This window comes from Onychomys torridus, chromosome 3 (genome assembly GCF_903995425.1).
Source record: "Onychomys torridus chromosome 3, mOncTor1.1, whole genome shotgun sequence".
Classification (NCBI taxonomy): Eukaryota; Metazoa; Chordata; class Mammalia; order Rodentia; family Cricetidae; genus Onychomys; species Onychomys torridus.
Genome location: NC_050445.1, coordinates 6423155 through 6439798, shown reverse-complemented (window position 1 = coordinate 6439798; position 16644 = coordinate 6423155). Strand labels below are relative to the sequence as shown.

The window sequence follows — 16644 nt, the reverse complement described above, 5'->3', positions numbered from 1 at the left end:
AAAAAAAAAGGCTTAAATTGAGGGAAATAAAAGTTGGTAAGAGTTTTTAAAACATTTTGAGAAATAGTGATAATTTTAAACTCAAAAGTAGAGAACTTAGGGAATTAGTTATGAGCATCCCTTCTACATCTCCAATTAGAAAGTCACAGTTCTAAGCCAGGCTGGTGGCTTCCCCCGTAATCTAGGCCCCAGGAGCTGAGATGGAGCATCATGGTGGTTGGGGTCAGCCTGATCTGCACAGTATATTCCATGAGCCCCCTTGCCCGCACAGTCTGCCTCTGACTTCAGGCGCAGGTTTCTGCTCTTGCTCCATCTTCAATCTTTCCTTGTTCAGGGGGCAGCCCTTTAACTCCCAGTCCTTGTTTGCTACTCCTGTGATTTCTTCTTAAGATTACTGGCCCAGACTGAGCCTTCCCACGGTCAGTCCTCTTTCTAACTTGGGGTATACTTTGTGTTCAGTGTTTTGTGTTCAACAGTGTAACTTCTGTTGCATTAAAATGCTGATAAAGTATGCAGGTGATTGACCCATGTGCCTGTTGGCAGCCGCCTTTGCAGTCTGAAATGCGAGTTACCTACTGCGTACACCTCACTTTAGAGCATTCCACTCTGACTTCTTGGAGTCTGTCCTTCCAGCCCGCAAACATTCTGAGTCATTTCTGCTCTAGGACCTTTGACTAGTTCTTTGGGATGTTTGGCTGACATTTGAATAGCAAGAAGGCACCCATGTGCACCCTTCCTTCTTCCAGATTGTTCTGTAGCCGGCACCTTTTCATCATTCAGATCTCAAATAATCCTAAAAGAAGCCTCCCGAAGTGCCCTGCAGTAGCCTTGCCCTTGGTTACCCTGCTTACTTGCTCCACTGTTTTTCTTTGCTTTTTCACGGAGCAGGAAGGACTGGTATCTGTGATGTTTGCCATTGACTTCTCAGTGCCTGAAATGATGACTTACACATTGTAGGTGCTAGATACATTGTAGTTATATTCATGGACCAATGAATGGATGATTTGAAAAGGGTTAGGGTGAGCAATTTGTCCCTTCTTTTCTAATTGTTTTATTGATGTATGAAAGCTGATGTGTAAGGTGATGTTTTTTCATCTATAATTCCAGTCAGTTGTTAGAGTTTTCCTTTTATTCTTTCATATGTGCATATAGTTTTCATAATTGTACCTTAAAATGTTTGGTGCTTTGGTTTTAATTAACACTTCAAAAGTTTTCCAAATTCTCCTGGTAACTCAATTATAGTTATTTTAATGGCTACATAATATATATTCCACATTGAGTTGGTAATTTTTATTTACTTACCTTTGTCCATATATTGAATAAATTTGCTTCTAATTTTTTCTGTTATAAATAATACTTTAAGATACAACCTAGTAAATACTAAAGAATGTTTTCCCATTGGATAGAATAAAATATAATCATTAAAAGATGGTGTGAAGGCTGGAGAGATGGCTCAGAGGTTAAGAGCACTGACTGCTCTTCCACAGGTCCTGAGTTCAATTCTCAGCACCTACATGGTGGCTCACAGCCATGTGTAATGAGATCTGGTACCCTCTTCTGTATACATAATAAATAAATAAATAAATAAATAAATAAATAAATAAATAAATAAATAAATAAATAAATGAAATAAGAAAGATGGTGTTAAAGAATAAGAATTGCTCAGGCACCTTCTACCATTTCTGTATACATATGCAGAAAGATCATAAGTTGTAGAGGATGTATATGACTGTCTTGGATTTTAAAGCACTTTTCACGATTACTGTCAAAGCTGTGTGATGCAGATCTTTGGTTGTTTTAAGCTGTAGCTCATTATTTCACAGAGAATTTTCAAGAGCCTCATATCACACCGTACTTTAACTCATAAGGTAGTTTGAGTACAAAAAAAATGTGTCAATTCTATTAATAGTTAAATTGCTTTTGTTAAAACTGTTACCTTTAGTAAACAAAAACCAGAAGGAAAGTAAGAACAGAACCTAAGATTATTTCATGAGTGCAGATAGAATAGAATAGATATTAGGTTTATGAAACTATGTTTGTAAGAAATCAGCTTTAGTAATGTTTGTAATCACCTTTTTTCCCCTCAAAAATCAGAAGAAATGTGAAATTATTTGAGTTGCCTTTGAGAAGACAATTGGAGTTGTCTATATTAAAAATATTCGTGGCCAGGCATGGTCTGTCGCTCTAGCTGCTCAAGAGTCAAGGGAGAATCAGAAGTTCAAGGACAGCCTGGGCCATACAGCAAGTCTGTGTTAAAATAGACACACCACCAAAGCACAACATAGATATTCTTACATTTTAAATGTTTATAAAGTGTGTGTGTACTTGTGTGCGTGTGCGTGTGTGTGCGTGTGTGTGTGTGTGTGTGTGTGTGTGCGCGCGCGTGCGCGCGCGCGCGCGCGTGGAGGGAAGGGGGACTTGCATGTCATAGTGCACATGTCGGAATCAGAGAACAACTTTGTGGAGTTAGCTCTCCCTTCTACGCTCACCTGGCTTCTGGGTTTCACACTCAGGTTGTCAGGCTTTCATGGAGTGCCTTTACCCTCTGCATCTCGAAACCCTGAGGAAGTACTCTTTAACTTCCTTCATTTCCATGTGGGAAGAGTGCTTATGTGCATAGAAGTTATAAAATAAAATAGTCTCAGAGAAGTTTCTTTTTTTTCCTTGGTTTTTTGAGACAGGGTTTCTCTGTGTAGCTTTGCGCCTTTCCTGGAACTCACTCTGTAGCCCAGGCTGGCCTCGAACTCACAGAGATCCGACTGCCTCTGCCTCCTGAGTGCTGGGATTAAAGGCGTGAACCACTACTGCCCGGCTAGAATTTTCTTTTTGATTATTTCAATTTTTAAAAATTATTTGAATTCAAATGTAAATATTTCTTTGTTTTGGTATAAACTAATCATAATTCCTTTTGCATACATTTTTAAGTTCCAAGGAAAAGCAACTCTTTTGTTATATAATTAATATACCTTTAAACATCTAGTAACTGTCTTACAGAAAGGATTAATTACCTTTCTTTAGTTAGATATGTAATTTTTAGATAACAATAGAAGTGAACTAGCTTACAAACGATTTTTTTAAGCATTATAATAATGTACATTTTAGATATTCCTACTTCATTTTTCTCAAACAAAGGACTTTCGGTCTTTTTTTTTTTTTTTTTTTTTTGGGAGGTAGAGGCTGGCAGGTCTCTGTGAGTTTGAGGCCAGCCTGGTCTACAGAGCGAGTTCCAGGAAAGGCTCAAAGCTACGCAGAGAAACCCTGAGGGGTGGGGGGAATTATATTACCTTAAGCTGTGTATCATTTGACTGAATAAAAGGAAAAAATAACATTTTCCAAACTTACCTTTTACATATCTTCTTCATTATATTTATTTCAATAAAATTTTATCTTGTAATAGAGATTCATTAAGTTCATTACAAATACATTTTGTGTCGGGCAGTGGTGGCGCACGCCTTTAATCCCAGCACTTGGGAGACAGAGGCAGGCGGATCTCTGAGTTCGAGGCCAATCTGGGCTACCAAGTGAGTTCCAGGAAAGGTGCAAAGCTACACAGGGAAACCCTGTCTTGAAAAACAAACAAACCAACAAAAAATACATTTTGGGGGGCTCAGGAGATGGATCAGTGGTTGGGAGCACTGGCTGCTCTTCCAGAGGACCCAGGTTCAATTCCCAGCACCCACAAGGATGCTAACAACCATTTCTAATTCCATTCCAGTGGATTGGAAGCCCTCTTCTGGCCCACATGGCACTAGGCAGAAAAAGTAGTGCACGTACACACATGCAAACTGTAGTTAGAGTATTCCTGCCTGGCCCACAGTCAGGACAAATCTCTCTTACCCGCCAGTCCCACAGTCGCTCAGACCCAACCAAGAAAGCACACAGAAACTTATATTGCTTATAAACTGTATAGCCATGGCAGGCTGCTTGTTATCTACTTCTTCTATCTTAAATTAACCCATTTCTGTTAATCTATACTTTGCCACATGGCGTGTGGCTTACCAGTGTCTTTACATGTTGCTTCTCATGGCGGCGGCTGGCGGTGTCTCTCCCCCAGCCTTCTACTTCCCAGAATTCTCTTCTCTCTTGTCCCGCCTATACTTCCTGCCTGGCCACTGGCCAATCAGAACTTTATTTACACAGAGCGATATCCACAGCAGCAAACCTTTTTTAAATTTAAAGAAAAAGATTTATTATCTACTATATACAAGTTACTTTCTCAGTATTAGGCATTTAACAGTGGCCAGAGAAAAATCAGTGTCTCTGTGGAATATACAACTGAGGAGACAAGGTAATTGTAACTTGTTAAAAGCAGTTTTCTAAGAGAACCAGAATAGGGGAGAGGGAATATGGACTATCAGGTGTTGAGACTTGTGATGGGATGACAGGGAAGTCTGCATAGCAGAGTCTTCTGAAGAGGTAAGATGTGCCTTTCAGACTGGGGAAACCCAGGGCCAGTCCAACAGTTCTGGGGAGCAAGCGACTTGGTCACAAGAGTTATACAATGGGAAATGCTAAAGACGTTAAGGAAAGGATTGTGTAGTAAATGCTTGGGCTTTTCTTTCTAATTTCCCTAGGAATAATCTTGGCTTTCTTGCTCTGTCCAGAATAACATGCTCTTCTTTTTATGAATTTAATGGGTAGTTAAGACATCCTGGTTACCTTTAGAGCAACCACATGTATGGTTAACCGGCTTGTTGTTACAGGAGAGCATCCAGTCCTCTTCTCAGTGCCATTTAATTTCATGAGTTTACATCTGCACAGCCCCGACCGCTGTCCTGATAGTGACTAACGGTTCCATGCCTGTGCTGCTTTATAAATATCCTTCTCTCCGTTTCTCAGTTCCCCTGCAAATTGCCACCAGTGAAACGCCTTTTTTAAACCATTAACTTCCATCAGCATATTTTCACAAATAAAACCAATGAAAAGGCTGGGCAGTGGTGGTGCATGCCTTTAATCCCAGCATTTGGGAGGCAGATCTCTGTGAGTTCGAGGCCAGCCTGGGCTACAGAGTGAGTTCCAGGAAAGGCGCAAAGCTACACAGAGAAACCCTGCCTTGAAAAAACAAAACAAAACAAAAAAATTAAAAATAAAAATAAACTGATCTTGAGTTTATTAATTCCTTGTGTATTCTTCTAGAGTGTATTTGCTGTGGCTCCTTGTTCAGCCAAAGTAAATTATTTATTTGCCTTCTTTGAAGTGACCAAGAATCCAAATAAATCAAACATTGTTGGGAGATGGCAGAGAACATTCAATCAAGTCGATTCTAACAAATTGACTTAGCATTCACTGTATGTGTGAACGGACGTTTGAAACCAGAAGTCCCTTTCTTAGCCCCTGCCTTTAAACAGTTGTATACTTTTCCGAACTTCAGTTTCCTCTTATGCAAATGGGGATTAAACAGTCTCCTGCAGAGTCTCACTATCAGAATGTTTTGAGAATATATTAGAGTAATATCTGAGAATGTGCTAAAAAGAAGAAGAAGAAGAAGAAGAAGAAGAAGAAGAAGAAGAAGAAGAAGAAGAAGAAGAAGAAGAAGAAGAAGAAGAGGAGGAGTGCCACTGGGTGTCCCTTATTCTATTAGAATGCCTATGTGTAGCTTTTAAATTTTTATAAAACTAAATATTACTTTTTTTTATGCCTGGGTAACTGCCAACATTTTTTATTTGCCTTTTGGACTGGAAGTCCCTGTAATGTTTCTTTTTGAAGCGGCTTCTGCAAATGTAAATGAACAAGTCTTGGCTGCCACCCACAGTGCCATGGTGATTTTACTCAGTGTTGCCATGACCTCTGGCATGTACCTCAGTAGGAATTTATTTGCCCTTACTTTTGATTATAGCTGTTAGCAACTGTGAATAGACTTGGTTGGGAAATTTATACACAGGAGCAGAGGGCACTAGGGCCTCACGTCCTTTAGCCTGCCTGAGAATGGGAAACTTGGTGTGGGGAACCTGTGGCCACAGGTGTGTGAAACACCAGTTAAGAAGTAATTGTGTCTGCTCGAGATCGTGGCCACAGGACAACAGGAGCTTTGAGGAGATGTGCAGGAGTGTTCCCTGTGGTAGATGTGGCAGCCAAAACCATTTTCAAAATACAAAGGAATCAAAGCATTGATTTGCAAGCTCGGCTGCACGTTCGTCAGCTGGGAGCTCAAGACTTGTAGTGCCCATCCTACCTTCTCCAACCTGTGAATCAGGTTGCTTGGGGTGAAAACGGGCACCCACCGCTCAGAGACACCCAGTGTTCTTATGCAGCAAAGCTAGGCTCCCTTAGATCTGTGCAGCTGTGGCCTCTGTTCCTTCACTGTACACAGCTTCCGACTTTACACAGTCAGTAGGGTTGATGAGCTGTCTCTGAAAACACAGAGTTAGTTTTCTCAAATAGGTTTGTGTGCTACATTTTTAAAGAGTATATACTGTTTCTGGTTTTGGTTTTGGTTGTGTTGTCTTATGTTGTTATGGAGTTTAAATTTCACCACTGGTCCAATTTTTTACATATTTATATTATTTGTATCACTTATTACAGATAATTTTTTTGAGGGCCTTAAAACCTTTTAGATTTAAGGCACAAAATAAAGTCATCTTTATAGATATTCACTAGCTATGAGTTTTGTCCATTTGTTTGGATTACAGGGGCTGTTTTCAGAATAAGCTACTCAGAACCAGTTTGTTTTTCTGTATCTATTTTCATTTTTCTCCATTGTAGTAATGGACTGTTACAAACTGATCAAAATGTGTGGACTCCATATGAACCTGAAGAAATAGACTGTTTTAATTCTACCTCCCCCACATCAGTGTTTACTGATGTGTGAGATACTGAGTGTGAGAGGAATCTTTTATACTGCAGGATTTCCTAACCAGGATGACATGACCAAATATACATTTCCCTGAACATCATGGGCTAGGCAGGCTTTATGTAGTCTAATAAAAAATAAGATGTGACATGTACAAAGAGGACTTCTCTACGTGCTTTGGTTACCATTGTTGGCAAGAACCAGAATATTTATCTGTATAATTTGGGGCATCTACCTAAAGTTTGCATACATTCAATTGGTCACAGTGGTTTTTTTTAAGAATTGTATTTTTGTTTGTTGAAAAATGTGTTTCATATTCCATGTGAAATATGTGTGAAAAATACAGCCCCTGAACTGATGCTCTGCAGACTTTTAAAGAGCCTGATCTTGTTGTCTCCTGCACTGTCCCAGGATTGTAAATCATGGAATCACGGTGTCATAACATTCAATCATCCAGTTTTGTGGGTTTGGTTTTGTTTTGCATTTTCTTTTGTTCTGTCTTCAGCCATCATTTTGTCTTATCATCTTCAATTCTAGAGCAACCTGACAGCAATAATGATGCTACTGAAGTGGGCATCCTTGTCATTCCTGAGATTAGTGTCACAAATGTGTCCGGAGAGAGAACCGGGAATGGGGAAAAAGGCAGAGCACTAGGAGACATTGATGCCCAGCATATGCAGGGCATGCAGGAGACAGCCACAGACCCTAGAAGTGAGAGCAAAGGCTTGCCTGAGCTCAGGAGGCAGAAATCTGTAAGAAAAATGATGGAGGATGGAATGGCCACAGCTGGCAGAGTGCAGTTTTAGCAGAGCACTTTATAGCCACACCCCAAGGTATCTTGAGGCAAGGGCACTGGTGCATGCTAGGCAACAGTTGCACAGTCACAGACGATTTGCATGTCATCTAATAAAGTGCATGAATTATGCATCGTAATTTCTCAATGACTTTTAATGCTCTTTGGAATGATCACCCCTATGTGGTCTTTGAGGAATTTGTTAGTGAAACTGAGGCAGAAAATTGCTTCTGAAGTAATTTTCTGCTTAAGTTTTGGAACTAAAGTGATTTTTCCCATCTTTTATATGAATGTATATGTAATGTATATAGAATTTTAACAAGTTTTGAGCTTGTGATTTTACAGTATGTGTGTACACATACACACACATTTTTTTTTAAATTCTTTGAATATCTGGAATGGAGAATACAACCTTCTTTTTTTAAAAAAAAAAAACTCTTTAAATATTCTTCTATTTTAACTGAAGTTCCTTGATAGGAGCTATGATAGAGAGGTCACCCCTAGTTTATAACATCTGATGGTTTTTCTAATTGCTTCTGCTCTTTGCATGCATAATAGGAGAATTCTTTCTAAAAACATAGTGGGGGATAGCTTATAGCATGCTTTTGGATTAATATTCTTTAAATCACTGTCATTTAATTCCAATGAACTGCTTTTTTTGACATTTATAAAATGTTTCAGTTTATCCTTTGATTTTGTCTATAATCTATTGCTTTAAGAAATTCTGCTAAGGTATTGATTTAAATGTAATTGATTTGGTATTACTCTTAAAAGTTGCTTAAGATACTTAATGTTAATTCCTCTTTGTCATTTCTTTGTTTAGGAGATACAGACTTAACAGGTCAAGAAGAACTGATGGACATAACTGAAGTTGACGAGGGATTTTATTCCAGGGCTGCGTCTAGCACCAGCCAGTCGGGTCTCTCAAACAGTAGTCACAATTGTAGTAACAAGACAAGTGTAGGGAAGAACCAGAGACGGTCAGGAGGCAGCAAAGCTGGAGCCAAAGAGAGAGAAACTGCAGGGGAATCTTGCAGAGACCACTTGGCTCGCAAACAAACCCAGAGAGCCCAGAGCGAGAACCTTGAGCTTCTCTCTCTGAAGAGACTGACCTTGACCTCCAGCCAGTCCCTGCCCAAGCCCAGCAGCCAAGGCTTGGCCAAGACTGCGGCCACTGTGTTTAGTAAATCCTTTGAACAGGTCAGTGGTGTCCCAGTCCCACGCAGCCCCTCTCCTGCCGTGGGCTGTGTTGCTGGGGCAGATGCCCATAGATTTTCTGCTTGTAGTCTCCAAGAAGAAAAGCTTACTTACGTGTCAGAGAGGACCGAGCTTGCAATGAAGTACCAGGCAGGTCCACAGGGACCTCCCAGCATTAGGATCACTCTGTCTGCAGATTAACCTGTAACTTATTTCTCTCCTATAAGCAGTGAAGCTGGAAAGACGGCTTTGCTCCTTTATGAAAGTCCCGAGGCCTTCATGCCTGCTCCTGGCGGGAGGCCTGTGTCTTGACTTCTGAAGGCTCCTAGGACTATGAAGGGAACAATGTCTTGTCTGCAGTAAGCTGAGATATGAGCTTGTCATTTCTTGGGTACCCTTTGCTCCTTGACTTCCCTATTCTTTTCTTCCTCCTTCCTGTTACTTGTTACTGTTGCTCTAAGACTGTCAGTGTGACAATCCATTTTTGCAGCTGTCTGAGTTGGTTCCATCCTCGGTGAGGTCGTTTTTAATACCTCATATTTTAGTGTCTGAGTATTTGCCCTGAGAAGTCAAAGAGAGTCTCTGTGTGAGAGGATGCGGCTGTAGAGCCTGGACAGAGGAGCGAGTCCAGGAAGCCACGGTGACGAACAGGCGTGTGAGAGGACAGACCAGTGGAGCACTGAGGATGCCAAGTGCCACATGAGCTCTGTGAGCACGGCTCCCTTAAGGTGAGGACAGCTGCCTCACACACTGCCAGGAGCTGGCAGGACAGTTGCGAAGGGAAGGTGGGAGGATTGCTGATGGTGTCCTTAGAACGTTAAACAGCAAAACTGAGATTGCTGGTAGGTGACGATGTCAAGTGTTTGATCTGGATTCCACCGGTGAAAGGTGCTTCCGGTTTCTAAATGTAACCAGCCATAAAGCTGATTGACTCTGCTGCTCGACTTTGGAAATCCTGGTTAGTTTGTATGTTGGAGTTCAGAGCTCGAATCACAGAAGACTTCCTGGAAACCAGTGTAAATCCTCCAACACAGCTCCCAAGACCCCAGTGTCAAGTGTTTAATAGTGAATTGTCTACAAATGAAGGAAATTAGATCATTTTTATCTACAGAATGTGATAAAAGAAAATGAAGATAGTGGATATGGACAAAGGACACTTGTGCATTTTTAACTTAGGATTGCTTGTGTTTGTCTTGTTAAATTTAACATAAGAAAAGAAGAATGTGCTTCTTGTGTGTGAGCTTTAAGTGTTCTTGTGACGATGTAGAAAGAATAATTCAGTTACACACCCACCCTGCCAATCAAACACCTGCACTAAGGAAGGCGATAAGACAGAAGCTAACTGAACAAATGTAGCCCTCGAGAACTCTGTGGCCTCTGTGAGTTCTGTGCACTCCAAAGCTTGGTGCCTGTGGTGTCTGCTTGGTTGGCTGAAGCGTCTAGGAGGCTGATGTGTTCGAGTATGGAGAGGAAGCAAGGTCAGTGGGAAAGACCTAGGAGGCCGACCACTTCTTGGTTTCATTGACTCTTGGTCCATCAAGGTCTCCTTATTTGTGGTCCCTAGCTGGGATCACAAGAACATGCTTGTGTTTCCCTTTTGAACCTGCATGGGTCCAGCTCATAAAGAAGACAAAACCGCACATGTTGTAGAGTGGGAAACATTTACAATTGAGACACAGTTTTACATGCTTCCCTACCGGTTTAAGCCTAATTATCCAAGACCTGTGCTTTTTAACGTAAATGAGTGTAACATTTTAGTTTCAGTAATAGAATGAACTGTTGGCTTAAATTGTCCTCAAGTGTTATAAGTAGACAGTAAAATTAATATTGGAATGATTTAGTAGTAATCTTGTGTAGAGTTGAAAATGTTTGTAAAATGTCACTGTGAATTTCCTGTTGTCTTTTTGTAATTCTTTAACAAAGAATTTTTCTTACACCTGTTACTAGCAGTATTGATAATATCGAGAAGAAATTGAAAAGATTGTCATTAGGCACGTTGAGGTGCTTGCCTCAGCGTAGAATAAGTTTAAGGAAACATTATCTGGCATAAATGAGAGATCAGGATAATGTTCAGCTCCCATAATGAAACCTCATTTTGATATTGTTGAAGACATTTGCTACTCATGTGGTTCAAAAACCATTAGTTTTACCTGGTATTTTAATAGAACTTCACAATTTTAGGGCAGACCTAGTAAGTGAAAACTGGCACTTTAGCAAGGCCCTAGTGATGCATTCATCCTTGTGAAGACAGTTTGAGAGTGCTAACTACTTGTCTAATGTGTAGGAGTCTCAGTGGTCTCCCAGCCCTCAAGCACACATAGTAGACACTAGATTGTCATCATCATCATTGGTTTTTGACGGCTAATTAACTTTTTAATAACATCAGCACGTGACTTGTTATACCCTCTCATTCTTAAGTTCCTGGTCCTCACTTACTCTAATAAAACTGTAGCATCTTCTGTTTCTCTTGTTGATTGTGAATGAAACCAGAGCCTCAGCTGCTGCAGGTTTTACGTAGGACAGGCCCTGCCCTTGTTCTTGAACTGTTACATGATGCACAGTGTATTTGCATGTGTTCATTCCTTTTACAAAATCTGTAACAGCTTACACCATGGAGTAAGTCAGAATTTTTGCTCCAACAATTTACACCGATTGATTCTCTGGAGTGTGGAGTTATGTTAACAATAAATTCTTTTATACTACTTTTGATACTATTTCAAATAAGGATTGTGTACATTGAAAGCTTTTTGTAACAGTTGTAAAAGTCAGATGGTATTAACTATGGCAACAATTGTTATTATACTCACAACTCTTTCTCTACTCATCTTTCAAATGTGAAAGGTTGGGTGGATTCGTGGGTCATTTTCCTATTAAGATGTTAAGTGTGGACATCTTGTGGATCCAGAGTAACAGCTTTTACCATGAGGATTCCACACAAAACTGGGGTCCGGCACCCCATAGTTCATATCTAAAACTGGGTTCTTGAATTAACCTGACCCTTGCATTCTTAAAGCCATGCTGCCTGCACACTCCTGTGAAGCTGTGCCCAGCATTAGCCTCTGAAATCCAAGAGAAGCAAAGTAGACTTTTCCAAGGGTCCCGCTGCCCAGGGGCCTTCCTTCCTCCAGGAGCCTCAGGAGAGCACCTTGGGGTCACTGGGACGCTGCCTGAACTGTCCATCTCTGTGGCATCAAGAGCAGGAATTCCCTAATAACTTGTTTGTTTTGAAAAGGCAGTGTTTCATTACCCTTCCAATTGTAAAGCAACCACTCTGCAAATAATACTCAGTTGTTAAAAGTTGAATTGAAGGGAAATACATCTTTAAATCAAAATAGTTGAAAAGGATCCCAGTTTAAAGGGATTTTTTTCCTATTTTGGAAAATCACAATTAAAATGTTGAATGGTAAATTATGAAGTATTTACTCTGAAACATGATTTTGAGCAAAGAATTGAAATAAGGCAGCTTAATGTTTAGGTCTCCAGAGACATTACACGTCCATAAAGGAAAGCACATTAAGGAAGCAAATGTTAAGTATTGTAAGAGAACTGTAGTTAGAAAAACACCGTGTTGGGTTCTAAGGCATTGTAGATAGAAATTCATGTACAATAGTGTCTTCCCAGCCCCCGAGTGAAGGCTGAAACCCTCTAATCCTTTGTGAGCACAAGTTTACACTTGTAGGTTTGCTGCTGAGTGCTGCCACATTGCGGAATTGATATGTGTGCTCAACACTGTTGAAGGCTTACCAGAGCTCGTGTGCCTGTGTGCCAGCTTCTGTACGCTGGGACCTGCACATTTCCAAAAAGACTAAGAGTGAACAATTTGAAACTGGTTTTGTGTTGTACGGTGGAGGGCTAGTGGACATGGGTATCAATTCTAAGTTGTTGTTGTTTTCTTGTCTCCCATACTGTCTCTTTTGTTGGAGCTGACTGTGTGCCTCTGACCTTTACTTCTGATCATGTGGTAATGCTAAACTTTTCTTACAGATATACTTGTTTGTCATTGTATTCCTAGAGTTTACATTCCTAAAAATAAACATGACTTTGCATATTTTTATGTGCTTTCCATGTTTTTAAGGTATGAAATAAACTGGAGTTGAGTTTTTGAAGTTTTGTACGTTTGTATAAATGTTCTCCATATGCAGTACTTTATACATTGTGTTTCCCCTTGTTTTATCTCAATAAAAACTAAAAAATATTTTTCTAGGTCATTTTATTCATTAAAAACTGCTATAAAAGTCTGTGAGCTTCACAGTAGGAGGGGCAAAAGTCGGCCTTGGGTGAGCCGAGCCACTGGGAGCTCTCGGGGTTAGCTGCCTGATGACTCTCCCTCCGGGCTTTATGCCTCAGGCCGAGGAACTGGGGAACTCATTGGTGTCCATCCAGAGATGAGCTGCGGGGGAGGGGGCCTTGAAGCAGTGGCTGATTCCTTAGCCAGAGGCATGGGCAAAGTGCATAGGATTGCCTGTAACTTTAGTGAGTTTCTCTCTGGGTGCAGAGGATCTCCTCTAGACCTGAGCACAGGCCTTCAGGTGTGGAGGGCAGAGCAGAGTTGGGTTGCTTCTAGCTTCCGAACAGTAGGATACATCACAGTATTTCATTTCTTGGCTGCAGGAGATCATGGTGACATTCCTTGTTCTGCATTGTGTAATCTGAAACAAACCCCATTCAAAAGGAACCGTTCTAGTGGGCAGTTGATTAGATATGTGAGTAATTCCAGCTGACCTAAGGAATAGGTCAGGAAATACTTCCCTAGCTACTCTGAGAAGATGACTTGTGGAACCAGCACCTGCCAGTTTAAGGACTGATGGCTGTACCTTGTGAGATGTGCACTCTTCTGGTGATGGCAGAGGCCCAGACAAGTAGCTTTGTTAATATCTGCATACCTGTTTTGTAATCATTAATAAGGACTGTAAATAGCTAGTCATTCCATAATTTCTCTTGAATTATTGTGGTCATAACTGACTCGTCACTTAAGTACTCAAAACAATCTTTAAAAGTGAGAAGCACCCCATTTTACAAAAGAGGAAACTGAAACTTTCACGGAGCCGGTTCTTTGCCCAAGGTCACCGAGTGCTAGGTGGCCACGCCAACTTTGAACATAGGCAGCTCTTTGTTATTGATTACTCAAAGGATCCCACATCCTGTCAAATGACAAGTATTTAAGTTCCTTTAGTCCATCTTAAAGCAAAATAAAATTTTCAGGAAACTAAATGATGCTATATTTTGTAGAATGTGAGATAATTGTGTTCCATTGGTAATCAGAATGCTCATTATTGCTATATTTTTTTAAAAAGCTAATTCAAATTAAAATAAATGGTTCATTAGCTGTTCAGATTGATAAAGATTGGAACTGGTATTTTTATTTATCTGGAGACAGTTGGTGGGAATGTAAATTGCTACAAATGGATTCAGCAGTCTTTACCCATGCCCTTTGGCATAGTAATCCTACCCTATGTCTATTCAACTGCAGTTTGCATTAAAGTTGACACAAATGTATAAATGCAAGGTATTCATTGTAGCATTGTTTATAATAGGAAAAAAGTCAGGATTTTGAATGTCTCAATTAGTACCTATAATGGAATATGATGTAGTCATTAAAAATGTGGGCCTGTATATGTTGTATACAGCATGAGCCCATTTCATTATATTTATTTTGAGTGGTTAATGTGTGTATATTACATATATTACATATCATGTATGTTATATATAATATATACATAAACACAGCATGATATGTGTTTGTTGATACCAAGGAAGCACATTATTTCTCAAAATGTGGTCTAAAGACAGGCTTGGGGCTCAAGTAATGAATCAGCAGTTAAGAGTGCTTACTGGTCTCCCAGAGGACCTGAGTTCAATTCCCAGCACCTACATCTGGTGGCTCAACTAACTCCAGTTCCAAGGGATCCAATGCCTTCTTCTGGCCTCTGTGGACACCCAAACACATATAGCATATACTCATACAGATAAACACACACACACCATACCACACACCACACACCATACACCACATACATATAAATAAGTTCTTAATGACAATCTACATTGTGAAAAACTGATGCTTTAAAAAATGGAGATTCTTGGGATTTGTGCTAGTTTCTAAGAACCATAATCACTGTGTGTGAAAGCTGGAAACCTGTATTTCTAGTAAGTTCCTCAATTTAACACAAAGTTTGGCCCAGTAACTACCATCAGTGGATTAAGTATTTGGTGGTGCATTGTTATTAGAAAAGACTTCTCAGGAAGATCTGGTATTTTCAGTAGGGCTTCCCTATGATTGGTTGTCAGTGATGTCACTGACAGAGACCTGTAGTGAAAGATAAACTGTTCTGACATTTAAAAAAAAAAAAATTTCCTGTATGAGAGTACATGCCCATTAAGTCAACAGTCTCTTTTAAAGCGTCTTTGCTACTGTTTAACTTCAGATGACTTGTCAACAAAGCAAAACTAACTAGAACTTACTACATGGAAGGTCACCTCAGCATCTCTGGCTGCATGTGCAGCACAGAGTAAGGGACTTGCAGAACTTGGGATCTGTGTGCAAATGAGCATGTGCAAATGAGCATCTCATGAGGGAGGGCTTGGGTTTGGGAGAGTTAAGAGTTAGGGTTCATGGTGACAGCGGGGTCAGGGGTCATAAAGAGCCTTGCTGAGTCAACCACTGAGAAGCAGCTGCTAGGATTGTAGATTATTATTTCCAATCTGTTGAGTGCAAAGAAAGAGAAACAGAGGTGGTATTACATTTACTTCATTTGTTTACATCTACTCTTTCCTGGACAGATTCCCTGGAATCAATAACTAAGCCAGCTTGATATGGGCATTCCCATACTGCCCACTGTAGCTAGAGTTCATGGGCTTAAATTATTGCTCTTTTACAAGGGTGATAAGTCAGTGTGTGGGCAGAGTGTATCCATGTGTCTTTACTGACTTCTCAGGGTTACCCTGAAGATCTCCACAGTCTCTTCTGAAGCGCCTTGACCCTAACAGCCCTTGGTTCTAACTGGTTGCTCTGGTACGGTCACTGCATTGTGCTGTGGTTCTCTTTCCCCTAGTGAGGCTTTAGTACATACTGCATGATAGAGTAAGATGCGCTTTCCTAGATGGACTCCGACTCTAGTCCAGGAAGGCAGCAGGAACACATTGCTTCTCATGCCTTCAAGGGAGTCAGAAAAGCAGTTCTCTCCCATTCATCTGCACGGAGAAGATTGTAAAATGTGATTACTGAGATTCTTAGGCACGTATCTGCATAAATACGTTGCGAATCCTGGCATCATGTTTATTTTTCCTCAGTCCTAGTGGACTGGCATGATTTGTCTGCGCTGGTGTTTGGCATTAACTCTCTGGTCTGTTTTCTACACGTTGTCCTGTGTATCTGGTGCACTTGAGTGGTAACAAGATGACAAAATAGGCAAGACCTGTCTTCCACACCGCCACTCTCCTCCCTCGCAGTGGCTGTAGTGGGCTCCACTGCTGAGTGATGCCCGGAGCCGCCAGGGTGCCAATCTGCCCTCGTCCTCACTATCTAACCGGCATCTTTCTACTCCTGACCCTCCCACGGAGTCACACGGTTGTCCATTACAGTTTCTTCTCTCTTTCCAGTGAAAAGTGAAGCCCACCCCCAGCCCCCGTCATGTATGCCACCAATCTCCTTTTATTGTAATCCCACACTAGTTTGGAATCCTGTTTCAATAATTACTTCTTTCCCTGCATCTTTTAATTCTACATCCGTCAAGCTGAAATTCGTAAGACCTTTGAAAGGAGAAAACCAGCCAGAAAGTGAGCTGTGAGCTGCGCCTGCAGGGGAATAACGCGCTTTGAGTTCCCAAAGAGGGCAAAGTGTACAAGCAGTGCTGCACATCGTGTT

At 40.8% G+C, this 16644-nt stretch overlaps 1 protein-coding gene across 3 annotated transcripts in view; it reads left to right on the top strand.

Annotated features, from left to right (window-relative positions):
- Fam126a (family with sequence similarity 126 member A) overlaps nt 1-12975 on the top strand; it is a 65456-nt gene extending 52481 nt beyond the window's left edge. For 2 of the 3 annotated variants that reach the window (XM_036181087.1, XM_036181088.1), the window contains exon 11: nt 8407-12975. In XM_036181087.1, the coding sequence (XP_036036980.1) occupies nt 8407-8981 (575 nt within the window). In that variant the 3' untranslated portion in view covers nt 8982-12975. The other variant, XM_036181089.1, reaches the window with a different exon arrangement.
- The last annotated feature ends 3669 nt before the right edge of the window (nt 12976-16644 follow it).